The sequence below is a fragment of the Egretta garzetta genome, unplaced genomic scaffold (genome assembly GCF_000687185.1).
Source record: "Egretta garzetta isolate BGI_Z169 unplaced genomic scaffold, ASM68718v1 scaffold713, whole genome shotgun sequence".
Taxonomy (NCBI): Eukaryota; Metazoa; Chordata; class Aves; order Pelecaniformes; family Ardeidae; genus Egretta; species Egretta garzetta.
Window position 1 is genome coordinate 1,179,305 of NW_009259104.1, and position 19,551 is coordinate 1,198,855.

A 19,551-nucleotide genomic window follows, 5' to 3' on the forward strand; every position below is an offset into this window, starting at 1 on the left:
AGACATGCGATGTTTTAGCTAAAAATTCTTTTTGAGGATGTTTAATTAGCCAAGCAGTTAGCAGTTATCCCATCTGTTCCTGTGTAAACTGTAAGTTGTTTTTACACAAATTATACATAATCAAATTTACAAAACCAGTTATAGTATTCATCAGCTAAGTGACAGAAAATTTTTTGGTATTTTACATCAGAGCAAGTTTTACCACTGACTCAGGACTGGACCTTTGCAAAAATCTATGTAAAGAGAATACAGAATTTTAATCAAATATTTTCAGAAACCTGTGTTTTATCTAACTGTATGGGGTTTATGTGGCAAGGTTGTGGTAGCAGGGGGACTGCAGGGGTGGCATCTGTGAGAAGAGACCAGGGGCTGCCCCCATGTCAGACAGAGCCAGTTCCAGCCAGCTCCAAAGCAGATCTACCACTGGCCGAAGCAGAGCACATCAGTGACGCTGGTGGTGCCTCTGCTGATAACATGTTTAAGTAAAGGTAAAAGACACTGTGCAGAAGCTTGAAGAGAGCAGTGAGAAAAATGGGAGAGACAGCCCTGCAGACACCAAAGTCAGTGAAGGAGGGGGAGGCTCCATGTGCCAGAGCAGAGATTTCCCTGCAAGCTTGCATAGAAGACCACAGTGATGTAGGTTTTCCCCCTGCAGCCCATGGAGGACCACGGTGGAGCAAATATCCACCCTGCAACCTGTGGAGGACCCCATGCCAGAGCAGGTGGACATGCCCTGAAGGAAGCTGCAACCCATGGAGAACCCACACAGGAACAAGCTCCTGGCAGGAACTGCAGCTCATGGAAAGTAACCCACACAGGAGCAGGTTTTCTGGTAGGAGCTGTGACCCTGAAGGACTATACCCTGTGGAAACGGCCCATGCTGGAACAGTTCTTAAAGAACTGCAGCCTGTGCAAGGGACCCACTGAGCCTGGAAAGAAGGGGGTGGGGATGAGGGGAAGGTGGTTTTAGTTTTGTTTTTGTTTCTCACAATCCTACACTACTTTTAGTTGTCAGTAAATTAATCTTCCCTAATTCAAGTCTGGTTTGCCCATGACAGTAAATCGTGAATGATCTCCCTGTCCTTATCTTGACCCATGAGATTTTTCAACTCCTTTTTTTTCTCCCTGTCCTGCTGAGGATGGGGAACGAGAGCGCAACTTGGCAGGCACCCAGCAGCCAGCCAAGGTTAACCCACCACACTAACTTCTTCCCATCTCAAAATAAATAGCGATCCCTTCAAAAAAACCTAAAAAGTAAATTCAAGGTAAAGGTGATTCACTAAATCAATCACTTACCCTCTTGATGATTACCCCAAAAACCACCAGAACAACTGGCAATAGCAGAGTCTTTGTGTATCTTACTGGAGTCTACAATGGAAATAAATGCCATTAATTGCTTTCCATTCACCTATAATTACTTCAATGGTCATTTTAAAGAAAACAATGTAAGCAGTTCTTCCTCAAGTAAAATGTAAATTTAAACTTTCAACAAGAACAAAGCAAGCTTAAAGAAACTCAAACTTGAACTCCATGAAGAAATCACATTATAGATCATAATACTAGGGTCGTTAGTAAATTATTCCCGGTTCTTTGACAAGCCACCCAAAGACTAAAAAGTGAGTTGTATTTAATCTGAATTTGAGTACTATGGGTGGAGTAACCTATAAACATTCTAAATGCATATTTAGATGCTGATGAACTAAAAAAAAAGTCAATGAAGGCCACACTGAGAAGCATCCATGCTCTTCTGTAGTCTAAATACACCACACACGACCCTTGCAGCTCTCAGTACATTTTCCACATACTCAAAACCAGATACTGACAGCCACATAAAGCCTTAAGTTTGCAGAACTGTAGCCTTTCATTTATCCCTGAGCAAGCACATTTCTTAGATCCAAAAAATGAAAACACTGTTTTGTTTTTAGTTCATTTAGAAGCAATAAACCCAGTTAAATTTAGCTGAAGTTCACTAATGTCTCTAACTTCACAAGTAAGCGCTTGAACTTAAGATGGCAGTAGGAGGTTATGGCTCTCGGATGTTTTAAGCTATAAATTAAGATAAAACAAAAAAGTTCCCTCTTCCATAATCATCTATTTTGATCAAATTACCTCTTTTTCCATGAAGTCAAACTCTGCAGCACAGGTATACATTAATGTATCAAAATCCTTGTAGCCAATAAATTTAGATTTTAATATATTTCCTATATGAGCCTGGTAGGATATACAGGAAAAAAAAAGCCATAGTAAGCAAAAACTGTCCTGTTTCCCACAACAAAATAGTTTAAATTTATATGAGAAATATTTTTGATTAGAGCAAAAGTTTATGCTACTTACAATATCGTAATAAGAGCACCAAAAATCTATTTCTGGTATATTAAATGACATCTTTGAGTGTAACACAGATTGGACTGTGTTAAATAAAAAGCAGAAAGCAGCAGAAAAAGGGTGTTACCATTGCAACTGGGTTCAGCAAGAGTAGTTTTGCATTGTCATATTTTAAGATATGAACTTCCCATCTTTTGCCCCTTAATGCACATCTGTCAATAGGTTTTTAACAGCAGAATGTCACAATAATGGGACTGAAGTGAAGTGAGAGTCCTAGTTACAACATGCATTTCAAAACTGTCTTAAAAATTAAGCTTCATAGGAAAATGAACTAAGATACTGAGTAAATAAAGATGTAGGTAGAAGATATCCAAAATAAACAAAGATCTATAAATCCATGTTTAAAAACACACAGAGCATTTACTAATTCAACAGTAAAAACATTTGTCTTTTTCACAAACTTTGGTTGTAACACCTCAGAGTGATAACACATAAGGAATGAGAAAACAAATATGCAATCCCTTTCCCATTTCTGTAAAAGAAACCTTGGAATTTCAGGGAAGTGTATCAGTAAGATGCCAAAAATCAAAATATTAAGACTTCAAAAATTTTTGAAAGATACCAACCAGATACTCAGATAAGAGAACTTACATCATCAGCTATTCCAAACACTAAAGAAGTTAGGTATTTCAAGGTGACTGTCCCAAATAACCAGGCACATCCTTCAATGACCTTAAAAAAAAAAATACGTATTTGGAATGAAATAAACACGTCTCAACAAACTTTTAAAGAAACATTCTTTCTAAAAGGCTTATTAAATGTAGCTACCAGTTACAAACTCTGTGTTATCACCAATAAGTACAGTAATTTCTAACCAATTACATACCAGTACACTGGGGTGTTTTAAGGGGTTTTTTTCCCCAAATTTCTATACAACTGAAATAATTTTGAGCAACTGATTTATATTACGGCTGCATTGCTGCACACAACACTGTAGCAGAGCAAGTACCAAAGTTAACTTTAAACAGAGGCAGCCCACCCATCAATTCTATCTGGTTTGCATACACCAGTGTGTAGCGATTATTTCCCACCAACAGCTTCTCTGTATTACCAGGTTGTACTACTCTGGTAATTCAAATCTTTGGGAGGAATTTGCTCATTTATAGCACATCCTCAAGAAAATCTCAAGTTAGAACTTGAAAGCAATACAAAGAAAGTATGTACAATTACTACTTTTAATTACATATCATGTATATCCCTGTACCAGCAAGATTAAATTCTTGGCAATCTAGCTTAATCTATCTAATTCTTAAACTGGATCATCTGAACAGGACAACCTGGCTCAGTATCGTGTATCTGGGACCAGAAGCAGATGCTTTCAGAGAGAATATAACAACAAAATACAAACTCATCTTTACCCTAACGTAACCAGGGGTTTTATTGTGATGACAGGTTGTATTCAATTATCCCATTTAAGGGCTGCAAATGAACCTAAATACCTGAGGTACCTAATGCTTTTCTGAATGCCTTTTTTTTTTGGCTTCCACAGTATCTTTATTATCTCTTATAAGCTTATTGCTGCTAGTATAAGGGGCACTAAATATAAATAATAACAATATCTTCTATTCACTGGCTTTGTCCCATTTACCTTTATTTTACAAGATGTAGAATTCCAGCCTATTTTAAAATCTCAGCTATTCAGCAACTCTACATTAATAATTGTCTTTATAGTCTTAGTCTCTCTACTTAAACTTGATGGTAGTATGTCTTGGGGGAAGGCATTCTTTTTTTTTTTTTTTTTTTTTTTTTCATTTCTTCTTTTCCTTACCTTTTGTTACTAGTAATAACTACATTGCCTCCCATCTTCTATTATTTGGAAATCTGTTTTTAGAGGTAAACATTTCAGAAGTGCTTGTGTCACTTGAGCGCTTCAGTCCCACTGATTTTTCTTCTTTTTTTTTGAAATTATTTTTCATTTTTCCTAGTGGAACATAGACCTCTCTGGAGCCAGACTTACAAATATAATACAGTGCCTAAAAGTGCAGGCATCAACTGGGATTTTCCATAGCTTGAATATAGCAAGGTATTTACCTCCTGCTAATTTTAGCAGATTGAAAATCCCAGAAGTTATCCCAGATAAATGCTATCTGCTTCTCCAGGTTCCTAAATGCCTCTGAAGTCAAATTCTATTTTCAAAAGTGACTTAGGAACAAAGTTCTGAGGTGGCATTTAATTTACCTTTCTGGAGGGGGAGGATAACCTCCCTCGACCTGCTGACCACACTCCTCTTAATGTACCTCAGGATACCATTGGCCTTCTTGGCACCAAGGGCACACTGCTGGCTCATGGTCAGCTTGCCGTCCACCAAGACTCCCAGACTGCATGCAATATTTGGGATACTAAGTATACGTTCACAAAATAAAAATATTTTCTGCTTTCTCTGCAGTTCCTTCTCCATGAGTTCCATCTTCTGTTTTCTTTTTTGATGCCTTCTCGGTAATGAATAGATGTGTTCAGAGAACTCTTCATAAGAATACCAAGATTTCTCTGCTGAGTGGCAAGGACTTATTTGGGGTCAGTTATTTTATATAAATACTTAGGGGGGGTATGGCAGTGGCCTTTTGAAAACTTACTATTTAATCCCAGCCTTTGTTTCTTACCTTCTAGTATTCACACCTTACCCCATGGAGCCTTTTTTCTTTTACAGTTCCAGTTAGATATCTTCCCCAAAAGGTTTCTGAAATTCAGGTGCATTACATTCACCCCCCAAACCCTTATCTACAGCCTCCAAAGAAGTCAAATACACTTGCGAGGCATGACTGCCTTTCACAGAGGCTGTATCAGACCTATCTCACTACAGTGCCTGTACATACAGCCTTAACAACTTCAGCACTGTTGAAGTTTTTATTCTTTTACAAAAGTTAAGACTTATTGGTCTGCAGTTCCACAAATGCCTTGGATCTCCTTTTTAAAAAACGAGATGAGATTTGCCTATGCTCCCATTTCCCCTGGTACCACAGCTGACTACGCTGGCAGGTTACACATGCACTGCAGTTTGTTATAAACTTATTTTCTAATTCCTTTATAGTAACTGTATGAATTCCACACAGTTTTTCTAACAGGCTACCCTTCATTTAACAAGAATGCCTATCTTAAGCCAGGCATAGCCTCGGTGGGCTCCCATTTCAGGTGTTTTTACAAGGTAATGCTACATCTTAAGTAGCAAGTTGCTTCTCACGTTTTCTAGTGTTATATTTCATTTGTCATAGTTTTGAGGGTGTCCTCCATGTTTGGACCTGACTTCTACTGCCCTCAAACCCCACCCACACACTTTAACAGTGTTTTACTCTGACTTGCTTCCTTTACTTAGTTATGTAATTACAAGTTGCTTGCTGTTTTAAAAAGTATCCTAAAAATTTATATAGGACGCATTTTAGTAAATAACTAATGCAGTATCTTAATCTCCATTTCTGCAAGCACTGTTAGCCTTTTACTTGCCCCTCCTAAACTGTCCTTTATTTTAAAGGGATTTTCATACAGATCTGAGGTTTTGTAAACATGTTTAAGTTGGTAGTTTAAAATTAAACACCTTGCCATTTGAAGGCTATTTCAATTTTCTGATATAAATGTATGTTTATGCCCCTTTTCTTCCTTCAGTAATTTAAGATTAATTTCTGAGAATATGGACAATCTACTTAGAGAGATTAGTTCAGCTACATTTCTTGATTTTCAATTATTAGAAACTAAACGAGAAGTTATTTCTGTATTTCACTAAACAAAGTCATAGTTCTTTTCTGAAATTGAAAATATATGAAATTCCTTACCCACAGATAGACTCCTCTTTTGCTGCTTTTCAAGACTTTTGGACTCAATTCGAGAATTCCCTAATAATAAAATGAATATACATTTTCAGGTAACATATAGTAACAAGAAGATATTCCAGTAACCTGGGCGAGGAGATTTTTCATTTTGGTAGGCGCCTATTTTACTACACAGCTATTAATTTAAAAAAACCCTCCATAATAAATACAACCTGAAATATGAATGAATGTATAATATTGTGATTTCACCCTGCACCGGCAAAACATGCCAACACAAAACCTCTTACTGCAGTTTGTATACAATCAATGAAAGACTACTCTTCTCCTTGACAAGTAAGATTCTGTATTATACAGTTCCAAGAGTCTTTAAATCAAAGCCAATAGGAAACTAAATGGCACCTGCTTCCACAAATGACAAGACCCATCTGAAGCAATAAATAAACACAATTACTGGCAGCATAACAGAAACTATTTTCAAACAAGGCAACAGAATATGGGGGGTGGGAGGAGTTACTGGTATTTTTCTTTTTCGCATTTGGTCATAAAATGAGGAGGAACATAAGGAAGACTCGCTCTAAGCTAATTTGATGACCAAAGTAATTAAGAAAAACTAATAAAAGCTTTCAGAAACCCAGTCCATATGTGACACTACAACTGAGGCCATTGTAAAAACCCAAATAACAGACAGACAATAAATATTGTTTCCAAAGCAGAAAATAGGCAAGAAATTCAATGTACCTGTACTTAGTATATAATTACAAAAGCTGCTACAAGAAACGAGAGTGGGTTTATAACAAGTGAACTACACTACAGTAAATACCAGTAGCCAAGGCAGCCTAAGTGAGAGATTACTACTCTATCGCCAATGGACAAAATACAAACAAAAGGGGGAAAAAAAGAAGGGGAAAAAAAAAAAAAAAATCACTGAGCTCACCCCAAACTTCCAAGAGGCGCAAAAAGAATCAGAAATGGAGATGATCTGTAGTATGATAAACTAGATCTGTTCACACAATCTTATCTCCTATTTCCTATGTACATAATTCCCTTATGAGAAACTGTATGAAGCTGAAAGAGGCTGGAGGGTCATTTTTCTTATATATGGAAAAATTAAGATAATGAATGATGAGATGATGAGTCTCCAGTGAATAATTTCACTAACACAGCAGTATGACTCAGCAGTTTGAAATAGTCTAAAACCATTGTGATAAATGTTTTCATCATTTGCTCTGCATTTGCAGTTTCACAATCAATAAAGAAGCATTTAAAACAAACTCCTCCTTGCTCATGTTGTTGTTTTACAATTGTTCTGGTCAAAAATGCATACGTGGTAAATCTTACATTTTTCTAAAAAGAAGAGAGCTATAAAAGCAGGAGAACTGAGCCTCAATTGAGCATAATATATGAAGGTCTTGGTGTAAAAACATGATTTTTTAAAATGAGTTTTACCCATTCTCCAAATACATGTAAGGTCTAATTCTAGTTGAGTGATCTTTCACGTGACAAACATCTGGTAAGGCAACAGTTTCACATTTTACAGCAATACATACATAACAGTACAGCATTATAGTCTTAGGGTGTCATATGATTTTCTTAAACAACTTACCCAGATAACTACTAAAGATGCAGCATAATATGATGTCAATAACATTGAATTACCAAACATCAGAATAAAACACACTACAAGAGATACCTGAAAGAAGAAAATAAAAATAATTAAATTTAAAATAGAAAAGGAAAGAATTGCTTAAGTATAGAAATGACCTTGTATCAACAGCTTTAAATTTAAAGAAACCTACTTCACAGCAAGTGCAAGCTTGATACTCAGCTTACAGAACTGTTCTGAAAACACTGATTATAAGGACTTAGTAGCAACAGGTAGCCAAGTGTAGATTATCATGTTAATTTATATTTTAGAAGTACTTATAGACAAAAAGACTCATCTTATGTGATACACCAGCTACATTTTTGAAGTTATTCCTAACATTCTTTTTTTTCAAATTATTGTACTATTTCTCCATCCTCCGTTATCTCTCAGAATTCTGGACAAACACAAAAATGTTGAATAAAATGTTTCTCATCTTCTTTCTTCCGAACTGAGAAGCATATATTTAAAATATAATCATCACTAAGGTCAAGGAAGCAGAACTCTGTGTGATCATACTCTCTTAACTACATGAAGTTGAAAGTCAAGGCTGAAATGCAACTTCTGTCTGCCATCCTGATCTCCTATTGCACTTTATTTTTAACAGAAAGCAAGCTGAATCACATTTTCTAACTTGGAGAGCAAAATCAATGATCAATCTCTGCCTTCTTCTGTACACAGGAAAAAGGAAAAATAATGTAGTCATTTGTAAAATATGCAGACTTTTGTACTCCCCCCTCACACAGACAGACTTTCATTTTCCACAGAAAAGTAGGGGGGGGAGCAAAAATTGAAAACATCATAAAACAAAGACTGGCAGTTTACCCAGCCTCATTAAGCTCTCTCTGTAATATAACATGATTGTTTATCGATCTGAAAATAATTCTGGTGCCCAAGTGTCATAAAAAGGCTATGATACAGCTATTGATGTAAGCCAAAAGGCTCAAATATTCCATCCTGCTTCTGTCAAAAAATTACTAAACCAAGATGCTTACTTGCAAATTTTCCTGGTAAATCTGACTGGGAACAGGCATTTGGTGTCCCACGTTTATATCACAAGTTAGTTGCATAGAACTTACTACTGCCTTTAATTTATCATTTACAGTATTTCAAAATGTTTGAAAATATATGAAATACAATTTAGCTCAAAGATTCTTATCGTGAGTGCGCATAGTTCAATTTTAGCAAAAATATATATTTTAAAGACAACTGTATTTCTTAAGAATGTTTACATCTTCCTGTATATTTAAAACTAATCTTGCTTCAAAGAACAAAACTCATCATCTTAACTTTAAAAATGAAAATCAGATCTATTATGCAGAAACTTACATGCCTTTTACATATCATCCTTTGTTGACTTTCTCAACCATTTTTGAAAAAGTAATTTTTCCTCAGACTTAGTTTTTCTTCTTTGTCCTCCTCTCTAACTTTCTCCCCAAATAGTTCAACCACAACATCTTTGCGTCGTCAAGACTACAGTAGTTTTCAAAACCCAATTTTATTTGGAGTTGTTCTCCTTCGGTGATAAAGCCTTACTAACAGTAAGTTTCGACTTACTAACATCTTATTTTTTTGTTTCTACTAACCTATGGCCTGGGATGAAAGCTGCCTTTTCAACTTTGCATTGCTCATGCTCTATTACTTGGTATGTTTTCTAGTCTGTTGTTTGAGACAGTATCTTCAAGTCCATGGAATGAGTAGAGACACAAGGGGAGGCAAATAGTTCTACAAAATTTTTAGGCTGATAGTTTCTCCGGAGTTCAAAAATTCCTGTGCGCCAGAGGGATCCTAGTTTCTGATACTGTGATATAAATATACACAAGATCAAATATTCAAATCCATGCCCCTCCCCCCCCTTATCATTGCATCTTTTCAACCATCTTGCAACTAAGGAAAACACTTCAGACAAATTGCCTCTTTTGATGCTCAGACCTGTTTGAGGGGATTTAAGTTTAAAAAAAAAAAAAAGTATTACCATATGAGCAGAGAGTATCTTCTGTAATTTGCAGGAGTCAATATAACCCATAATACACACAGCAAATAATGAAGCTATCTAGAATCAAAAGTGAAAGGTAAGTTAAAACAATTTGCAGTGGTGTACTCTTTCTAGTAGAATACATATTCGTACAAAAAGTGATTATTCAGACAATCATAAACTGACTTCTGTTGCTATTTTTTTGCTAAGTAAATACTTAGGCATTTCATGATGGTTTCTTTCAAAAAACCTAATGTGGTGCTATGAATAACAGATATCAAATATATTTGATTATTTAAGAAGTATTCAGCTTTACAAAAATGCAAGTCATCAAAACACAGCACTAACACGTCATCTTTCATCAGATTTTTAAAACAAAACAAACAAAAAAATCATTCATTAACATTATTTAACCTTATCTTTTCAGTAAAGGATGGGAACATCCATAATTTACTGCTGAGGCAAATGAGATTCACTGGTCAGGCAGCTTGCTAAAAGTCACATGGAAAATGAATGAAATTATGAACTGAACCTGTAATTTAAAATTTCAGGCCCAGCATCTTAAACAGGTTATAGTGATGAGTTTCTCACAATATTTTACAGAATTTAATGGCTTCCTCCTCCGCAGTTAGAAAATTTGCATACCCCAGCATATATTTATTGTTCAAAACTATCAACTCAAACCAAGCAACATCTGCTTCAAATAGGACAGACAAGTGAAAAGGTATGGAGACACAGATGGATTTCAATCAACAGGCTACATCTCAATCAGTTTAAACACCAGGAAAGTATGCCGTATGCCAGTATCCTATTGCTCACATTAGCATCTATTATATTTCAACACTAGCTAAAGTTACCTCAACTGTCCAAACTCTCAGACAGTAAGATTATGTCACTACTCACAGGCTCATAAAAATGAAATAGGAAATCATGCAAAATCATGCCAGATATTACATGCCATGCAAACACTGCTCCATTTAAAAATCTGGAATAGCTTCAAGAGGTGCAAGATCAATGCCTTTTTTACTTTTGTCCTTCAACATACAAAGTTTTTTCTCGTTTCGCACTTGTTCTAATGTACTGATCTTAGGCTGGAGGCCGCTTTTAAGAGAAAAGTAATTTTTTTAGTCCTGGAAACAGAAGACTGGTGTAAACAGTCAACTTTTAAATTTAAGACTAGAAAAATATTGATGGGATAAATGGTGTAGTGCTTTCCTGAGAGCAAGAGTGAAATCTGGCTAAAAGGAAAGCAATGGTATAGTTGTGAATTCAATGCCTGTCTATACAAAGCAGTCAATTTGCCTAGGAAAGACAGAGAGGTTATTTAGAGGTGAATACGGTCTTACCTGTGTTAGAAGAACAAACTGAGCAAACTGCCAGGGAAGCATGAAAAAGATATTAGAAACACACAGTGCAATCAAGCTTCCTGTATTAATATTCGGAATCCTTGGAAAAAAGAGACAGAATAGGCATCAGTAAGTAAAATTACAGAGGTGTTTGCATATTATTGAAAAGCACAATAGAGAATGCAATAAAAACAAAGTTACCTTGGAAGTTAGCTAGCAATATTTATCAGCTACAAGTAACACCGCTCAAGTAAATTTAATATCCATTTTCCATCAGTTTCCAAGGACAATAGTTCTGATGCTTAATGTTTCTTAACTATTTGATGAGTCAGTCATTACCAAACAAGTCTTCCCCTGGCAGCATGTAATACAGCAGGCCAACCTATGTCACTTGCAGTGGTCCACCTTCTTCTAAAAACTCTGCAGTCAGGTCACAACCATTTCCATTTCAGCTGGGATCACAACTATTCCCAGAACAGTCTGCATTTGGAAGTGATTTCACTCCTCTCTCTCACGTTTCTTCCATATTTACTTTCTGCAACTTTCTGCTAGCAATCCCAAGTGAGGTTTCAGGGCAGGAGACAATGACAAATATATTAAATTCATATTTAACTGAAAATAGCCCATCTTGTCCTGCTGTAAGTGTTTTTTATTTAATCCTGCGTTAGCTTTGCGTTCACTTCAGAAACATGTCATGTTTCAAATTTCAGTAAGTGGCCTCCAACAGATGAAGACACCATAAATATTCCACTGTAAAACCCAAACCCAACAGATTAGAGCAGTCTCACCAAATTCTGAAAAATTTTCTTCAGCTTCTTTTACAAAGCCTCAAGATTAACTTCTATTGGAAGTCATGCTGCGCATGAGTCTGATGTATTAAGTAATACGTTATACAAATAGGATGCAAGTGATACAAATAATGGAGAATTTAAGTTCTAGCCTCTGTTTCAAAGATAGTTACTATATTTCATTGGAATACTGCTATACATAAAACAGAGCTGCTCTCGAAGCAGGAATTATAACTGAAAAAACAGGCATTAAAATGTTTTATCCACTTTTTGGAATCTTGCTCTGAAATGCTTAGATTAAATACCTACTTCTCATCAGTAAGCAAGCCCAAGTACTATTTTATGTACCAAGATCTGAAGAACAGGAGTGAATCTATCTAATCAAGAAGTGTCATAATTATAGGTGCAGAATATATGTGCTCTGATCACCCCAACTTAAGAGTGTAATTTCCTCATTTTTTGTTTGACCTCACAATTTAGCGTTAAATTAACAGGTGTCTTTAATATGAAATCTAGCAATGACTCCACAAATTATTCCTCAAAATACTTTTCTAGACAGCATGTATCTTTTCCTCACCTAAAAACCACAAGTCAGTGACAAGCATGATATATTTTTTGTTTAATCATCAATAACTACAAATCAGTATGACCTAATAAAGGAAAATTTGGGGTTACAAGTACAAAGTTCAGCTAAATCATAAATATACTGCAAATGTGAAGCAATGGAGTTGATGGAAAAGCCCTCAAGTGTTAACGATCATGCTTATTTTTCAAAACAGAGGCACAACAGTAATACAACCATGTTGCAAGCCAGAAACAACCACTGAAAAGCAGGGCTAATGAACTCAAGAGCATCCCTGCATTAATGTAATTAGATTTCTCTAAATCATTGAACTAGTTAATTAGACTAGTTAATTACTACACAGAAAACTTCAAGAACACAGTAGCTTATGGGTGCCTATAGCATCCTCTGTTGCATAGCATAGGCTTATTCTAAGTGCAACCAACATACCACTCTCCAAGAGGGACAAAACCAATTGATGGAGTATCAGCTTGTTTCTCATGAGAAGGAAGTGACAGCAACCAAAAATTCTGATTTTTTAGTTTAGATACGTATTTGCCAACACAGTAATTCTGATTTTTATTTTAATCATGTCTTCAAGTTGCAAAGTTTTTCCTTTTAATAAGTGAGTAATATGACTGCAGTTCTACTGGTGCAGCGTCTGCAATGTAACAGCCACAGGAAAGTTTTTATGTTAATGATTATCATTGCTACAGCACACAGAGGCACTTAATAAATATTTAAATAAATGCATTTAAATAAATGTTCTGCAACATTCAATTTTTTAAGTCATTGTAAAGAGCTAAGTATAAAGTAAGAGGTACCTGAGAATATAGGTCAAAAGCAACATCTGAAGCACAAGGAATGGGTATGAGAAACTTTCACGAAGAGGTGGAGTCCACATGACGCGAGTGCACTAAAAATAAGAACTGGGTTAGAGGATAACATTTGCTGCTACATTTCCATAAAACAATGCATTTGTATTTCAAAATGAATGACCGCAGATACTTCAATACAGCAAAAAGCAAGCTACACAAGATCTTACTCACAAACTTAAAAAACAAACAAGCCAGGAAGCAGGAGAGAGGAGGAAAAAGGAAGCAGCTTCCATACTTGGGGCATATGATGCACTGATTAATTGAATTAGATCACTGCTTTTCCAAAATTAAATGTGGCAGCTAGAGAACATCCAAGGAAAAAAAGCCAGGCCAGCAGCTGCTTGTCCCTGCTTCTGCTGAAATTAACAACTCATTCGGGTAACTAAAACTGTTCTCAAATTCAGGCGGTGACTTGCCACATTTAGACGAAGAAAGCATGTGGGAAGAGGATCTGAAGGTTAAACCAACATACTCTTCATTATGTGAGAGTTCTCTAGGTTAGAAACATTTCACATTTCTACTTGCAACAGCATAGAAAGCATAAAATCTGAAGCCGCTCTCCAAAACAGGCCAGTAAAATTGAACATCTGAAATTAAGCTCTTACAGAGCTTATACTAACTTACATACTTCGCTCTCTAACCCTAATAAAGCACAGCATAATACAATGAAGTCAACTGAATAGCTTTTTCATTTATTTCTTGGGGTTCATGGCAAATGTCTCAGCTATAACTGTCATCTCCAGTGTTTATATTCAGCTCTTTATAAAGTGCTTGCAGATGGCACTAGCCATCAAAAAAATAATTACAACTTTACAGGACAACTTTGACATACAAACAATACGGCTCAAAATGGCTATCACTAGATTTACACTAAAAAAATAGAAGTAGGTTCTTTACAACTACAGGACAAAAACGTAGTTCATCTTGACATGGACCATAATGCCATAATGAATCTATGAAAGCTTATAGGATGTTGATGCCAGGATATTCCTCCTTCACTTCTTGTAATCTTAAAACCGTTTTTTAAAATACTGTTTTACCAAAGTAGTCACCAGAATTAACATTATAGAATTCCTTGCTTATTGTCTTGCTATTTCACAAATATGTTAAATTAAGCGTAAAATAAATGTGTAGAAATAGTGTAAAATAAATGCAAAGTACAGAAGCCTGTAACATTAATCAAATGCGGTCCTTGCTGTCTAAAAGCACTCTCTGTAAAAGCTGCACTCTGATTACCATTAAAATAAACCTTTCATAAATATATATACTAATGTGTTGTCTTCAGCTGACTGCACAGATGTGATTAGTTAAAATTATTTTATTAGCAATAAATATAATCATGATTATTCTAAAGCCGTGTAGTCTTTTTGATTATTTTTCAAGACCACGGCAACATTTGATTTACCAAATTTTTGATACTGGAGGAGATAAAGACAGGAATGAAACGACGAGCATATACAACCATAAAAAGGCAGTATTACCTTAAAAGTGGATTGAGCCCATGCTATTTTTCTATATCTGGAATGTATCACTAAACCCAAACATCTGTAGAGGATTTATTAAGCCTGTAAACTAACTTTGCTGCAGGTACAAATATATCAGATCTGCCTAAGCTTGAAATCTTTAAAACACAGCAGCACGAGCACAGCACAAAGAAAAACATACTGCCTTGGGATCATCAACTCAACGCCAGAAGGCCAACCACTTTTACACAGCGTTACATCCAAGATCCCAAGACTTGCTCATCAGCCTTCCTCATGTAGCTCAGCCCTATCCTTCCAGAAAAGGAAAGCAACTTTTTTAGCAACTGGTCTAGCTCCACTGTACATACCGTTGAACCACATGCAAGATGATTTCCACAGGATCAAAGAGTTATCAAAGAGTTAAATAAAATAGTTTTTTATACACACATGCGTACACGCACACCCCTTGCAAGCTATTCAACAGCACACGCAGTGAAGCCAGACCACCTACATATATGTAACTACATATATTACCATATCTCTATATACGCAACAATATCAAACAACTCTGAGTTATTTCATCAGGTACAGTACAAATGTAAAGAGCCAGCTGAGATCCAACACTGAACCTCTCCAAGTAAGTCCTACTGCTCTCCAGAAATCCACACAGCTGAGCCTCAATCAGGGTCACCCTACTTAAGCTCTACCTAAGCCCAGACTATGTCTGTGTAGAGCTATGCAGACCTAATTTCATGCCATTCTCCAAAACACACGCATTATCTGTGTTTTATCCCCAACTCAAGTCATCCATACAGAGAGATGAGGTCTCCTACAGAGTCTCCTATGGATAGGAGAACTGCCTGTGCCACAGTGAAATAAATTCTTCTTTTCATTATTGCTACCACTATCTTTGAAGTTTTCAACTTGTTCCTTTCTGAAGTTACACTTTATCACCTTCACAGACTTGGCAAAACAGCGCGTACTCTATCAGTACTTGCTAGCAAAAGATAAAACATTCACTTCACTTCAGAATGCTATTAAGAATGGAAACCCACATAAAACTTTGTATTTATGCTCCTATAGCACCAAAAAAAGTTTAGAAAGTCTGTGACATTGACCTGGTCTGGACCAGGCAGTTAACAGCCCTGGGTGAAAATTCTTCACGGAGAGTATTTAGAGAACAACATTTCAAATTAAACTTAAAAATAAAATAGCTGTCTCATCACACAGATTTTTGTTTTATCAGAAAACTGTCAAAGCTCACTATGAATAGGAGCATCTTTGATTCTGTTACGTGCAATTACATATTCTTACTACTCAGTTTTCTAACAAGTTCAGCTCAGTAAAATAAGAGAACAAACCACAACTTTAACCCTTAACAAAATCGTAAGGTAGCTAGTTTCCATCTAGAAAATCTTTATGGTAGAGCTGCATTAAGTAAAATAAACCAAATATTTATATAAACTTATATACATAAAATGAACATTAAAAAACCAGAAACACTGCCCAAAGGTATCAGAATAAAAGCCACCAGTTTTATTCTAAAATATGAAACAATGACATGAACAGCATCAGCTGGGGACACAGGGAGATATTTTAAGTGAGAGTTTCTTTTTTTTTTTTCTGTAATGCAGTTTAGTAAAGAAATTTAACATTGGAATTCTCTATATACATATACAGTTTCTAAATTCTGTGTACCCTGGCTGTAGTATATCAGTATTACAGAGGTTTCTTTGCTTTTGTGTGTGTGTATTCATGAATTTACAGGAAATAACCTAGCAATTTAAAGAAAGCCTCCTCCATTTCTGAAGCTTGTTCATATGGTACACGTAGCCCAGTTATGTCTGGAGTGGGCACAAAACCCAGAAAATTTTGATGTTTTGAAACTCAAAGTCATTGTGCTACTAAGATTTGAATCTCAGGACCACTTTACAATATATTTCCTTTCTGATTTTTTTTTTTTTTTTTTAACATCCAAGGTGACACATTGGACTATGCTATACGTTTTTAAGTCATAGCCTATTTTGCTTTCAGTAATGGCCTATTCCCTTTAAATTCATTCCCTTATAGACAAGTGACATCACTATCTTTAATGAAATGAGAATAAGCTTGAACTTAAAAAAAAAAGGGGAGGTGTGGGGGGTGTTGTTAGGGAGGGAGACCTACCTCTCCATGGTTGAAAAAGAAACACATCACCGTAACAAGGCCTCCCAGACGGCTCCCACTGTGAAAAAGAACAAGAAAAATAGGTACAACACAATCTCATAATGGTCAATACAGCTTAAAAAATACAAAACAGCACTTATGTACAACTAAGTTTATTGTGGCAGGGGGGGATGCTTTCAAGCAGCAAGGGAAAGCAATTTACAGTGTTTTACAATAACATTAAAATACAAGATAGTCAGCTAGTGTTTATTTCAGAGCAGACCACTCTTCATATATCAGCTCTTTTCTGCAGAACATAAATTTTGATGTAAATAACTTGGGGAACGGTTATTCCACTCTTCACAAACTTTGGTTTAGATCATTACATCTGGTGCTTCATCTGCTGTACCCAGAGCTTGGTCTTGGAAACTGCCAAACTTTTTTTTTTTCCTTTTATTTTTTTTAAACACCAGGCAATATAAATGGAGTATTTCTTCCCTAAGATGTTGAGCAGAAAACTTTAGAATTTGCATGCTCAATCACCCAACAGGGAATTTTGGTCTGTAAGACTATGTTAAGGTAATCAAGTCAAGCACATTCAAAAAACATATTTAGAAATTAATTGATGACATGGTCAATGCAAGGTACAATTTAATTCTTATGTGAAATACTGTGATGTTAACATGAGAAAGTTTTTTAAGCCCTTGACTTAAAACCAAAGATATTACTTAGACTTATCCCATCTCAAATGGCAATAGATAAGATTCCCATTTGCTTGACTAGACTTGTAATTACTCATGCCCTGTGACATAAAGCAAAGAACATTTTTGTGCACACAAGTACACTACTATGAATGACAGAATATACTATTTTTGCTACTAAACAAAAGTATCAGCCAACCATTAAGATTCTTTAAACAACACAAGCCTCAGATCTTCTCAAATCCTTCACCCATCACTAATATACAAGTCAAACAGAATCAGTGAGTTCTGGGTACAAAATCTGAGGATTAAAGACACCAACTGAGTGCTAAAACAATCTCCAGGAACTGTGCATCCTTGCACATAAAACTCAACCTTTCATTCCACAAATCCTAAAAGCATCAACACTGAAACCCAAAATGACTATAAGAATGTGCTTAGTATTAAAAACTGTTAATCTTGGAAACAAAGCAAACTAAAAATTTGCAAAAACCCACCCAAAACAAGAAACAAAATTCAATGCCTATGCTAAAGGTCAATATCATGATAAAACCTTAAAGGATAGAACACAAAGGTCTTAATTATATTATGAGGGCTTTAGAGCTATCAGCCTCTACAAGGGATCACTATTTTACCACATGATAAAAGATCGGTAAATCTGCAGCACAGAAGAGAAATGCACCTTGTCAGTACCTTTTCCAGAAAAGGAAGGAATTTCATGAGGTTACGCATGAAATGAGTAGGTTGTTTACCTAACAGCATGATGTTACCCCATAAAAGATACAGCAGTTAAGCCTTTCTGTGCCAATATAAAAGATAAAGGATAACTCTTTCCACTGAAACTCCCATATCATACTACAGTTGAAGTACATGCCCTTCAGTTGGAACTTACTTCCCACATGTTTAATGTAGAATAATCTACATTTAATAAATACCTGCAGATGACCTGAATAGTTATACTTTGTCTGGAATAATGAAAGAACTAGGCTTTTGACTCCCTGGGGACAATAAACTGAAGCTTCAAGTCATCTGGGGAAATGCTGTAATCCATTGTTGATTAACATGCAAAAACCAAAATACTGAAGAAGTACTGTCAGAAGTAGATACGGGAAATTTACTGGTAGTTCCTCATGATGCAGTATTTGACAGTCAGCCTCAATATTCTGTCCCTCGTCTACAAGAATAGAGAGGTGGGGAAGATTGTGGGGAGGCAGAACCTTACAATTGCATAAAGTACTTATCATCCAAACACCATTCCTTTTTCCATTAAAAAGACCCTAAAAAATGGCATGAGTTCTCACCGTATTGCTTCAGTTATCTTAACAGAGAATGCTCCAGAGCTTGAGACTAACTTGCATCATATAAGAAGATTCCCAAGTGCATTTGCATAACCAGAGGCCATACACACAGTGCTAGGACAGGGACACACTATGTCTGGCAATCTTCTAACCTTGTGGGGAAATTTAAGAGAGCTAAACTGCAAAAACTAGTCCTACGACGAAAAAATAGTCCTACAAAAGCAACTAGCATCCAGCTAGCTTAAATCTTTGAACTACCCCGTTATAGAGTACAGCAAGCACAGGTGCAAGAACACATGCTAGCTTGGAAAATAATGATAAAAAGTGTTCTTCCGCTATCCTATCACCTTTCATCACTAGTCAAAGTTGCAAGGAGACTAAAAGCAAATAAAGGTTGAAATAAAAAGATTACATGTTCTACAAACATATAGGGAGACAAAAAAACCCTAGAAAAAACAATTATGTAATCTTGAGATAATTACTGCTAACAAATTCAGGAATGAAAAGATAAGAGGATGGTTTCCCACCATCAGATGAGTCAAGGCTATGGAAAAAACTTTCAAAATGCATCGCAGAAACAAATCAGCTTTATGAAGGAGACTTATGC

The 19,551-nt window shown here is 35.9% G+C and overlaps 1 protein-coding gene across 3 annotated transcripts in view; it reads right to left on the reverse strand.

Annotated features, from left to right (window-relative positions):
• Positions 1–19,551, reverse strand: part of DPY19L1 (dpy-19 like C-mannosyltransferase 1) — a 49,654-nt gene that overhangs the window by 14,437 nt on the left and 15,666 nt on the right. For all 3 annotated transcript variants that reach the window (XM_035890845.1, XM_035890847.1, XM_035890846.1), the window contains 9 exons: positions 16,967–17,024; positions 13,284–13,375; positions 11,110–11,209; positions 9,764–9,841; positions 7,750–7,836; positions 6,150–6,209; positions 2,977–3,057; positions 2,110–2,211; positions 1,297–1,368 (listed from right to left, as the gene is read on the reverse strand). In XM_035890845.1, the coding sequence (XP_035746738.1) occupies positions 1,297–1,368; positions 2,110–2,211; positions 2,977–3,057; positions 6,150–6,209; positions 7,750–7,836; positions 9,764–9,841; positions 11,110–11,209; positions 13,284–13,375; positions 16,967–17,024 (730 nt within the window). The remainder of the gene's footprint in view (positions 1–1,296; positions 1,369–2,109; positions 2,212–2,976; positions 3,058–6,149; positions 6,210–7,749; positions 7,837–9,763; positions 9,842–11,109; positions 11,210–13,283; positions 13,376–16,966; positions 17,025–19,551) is intronic.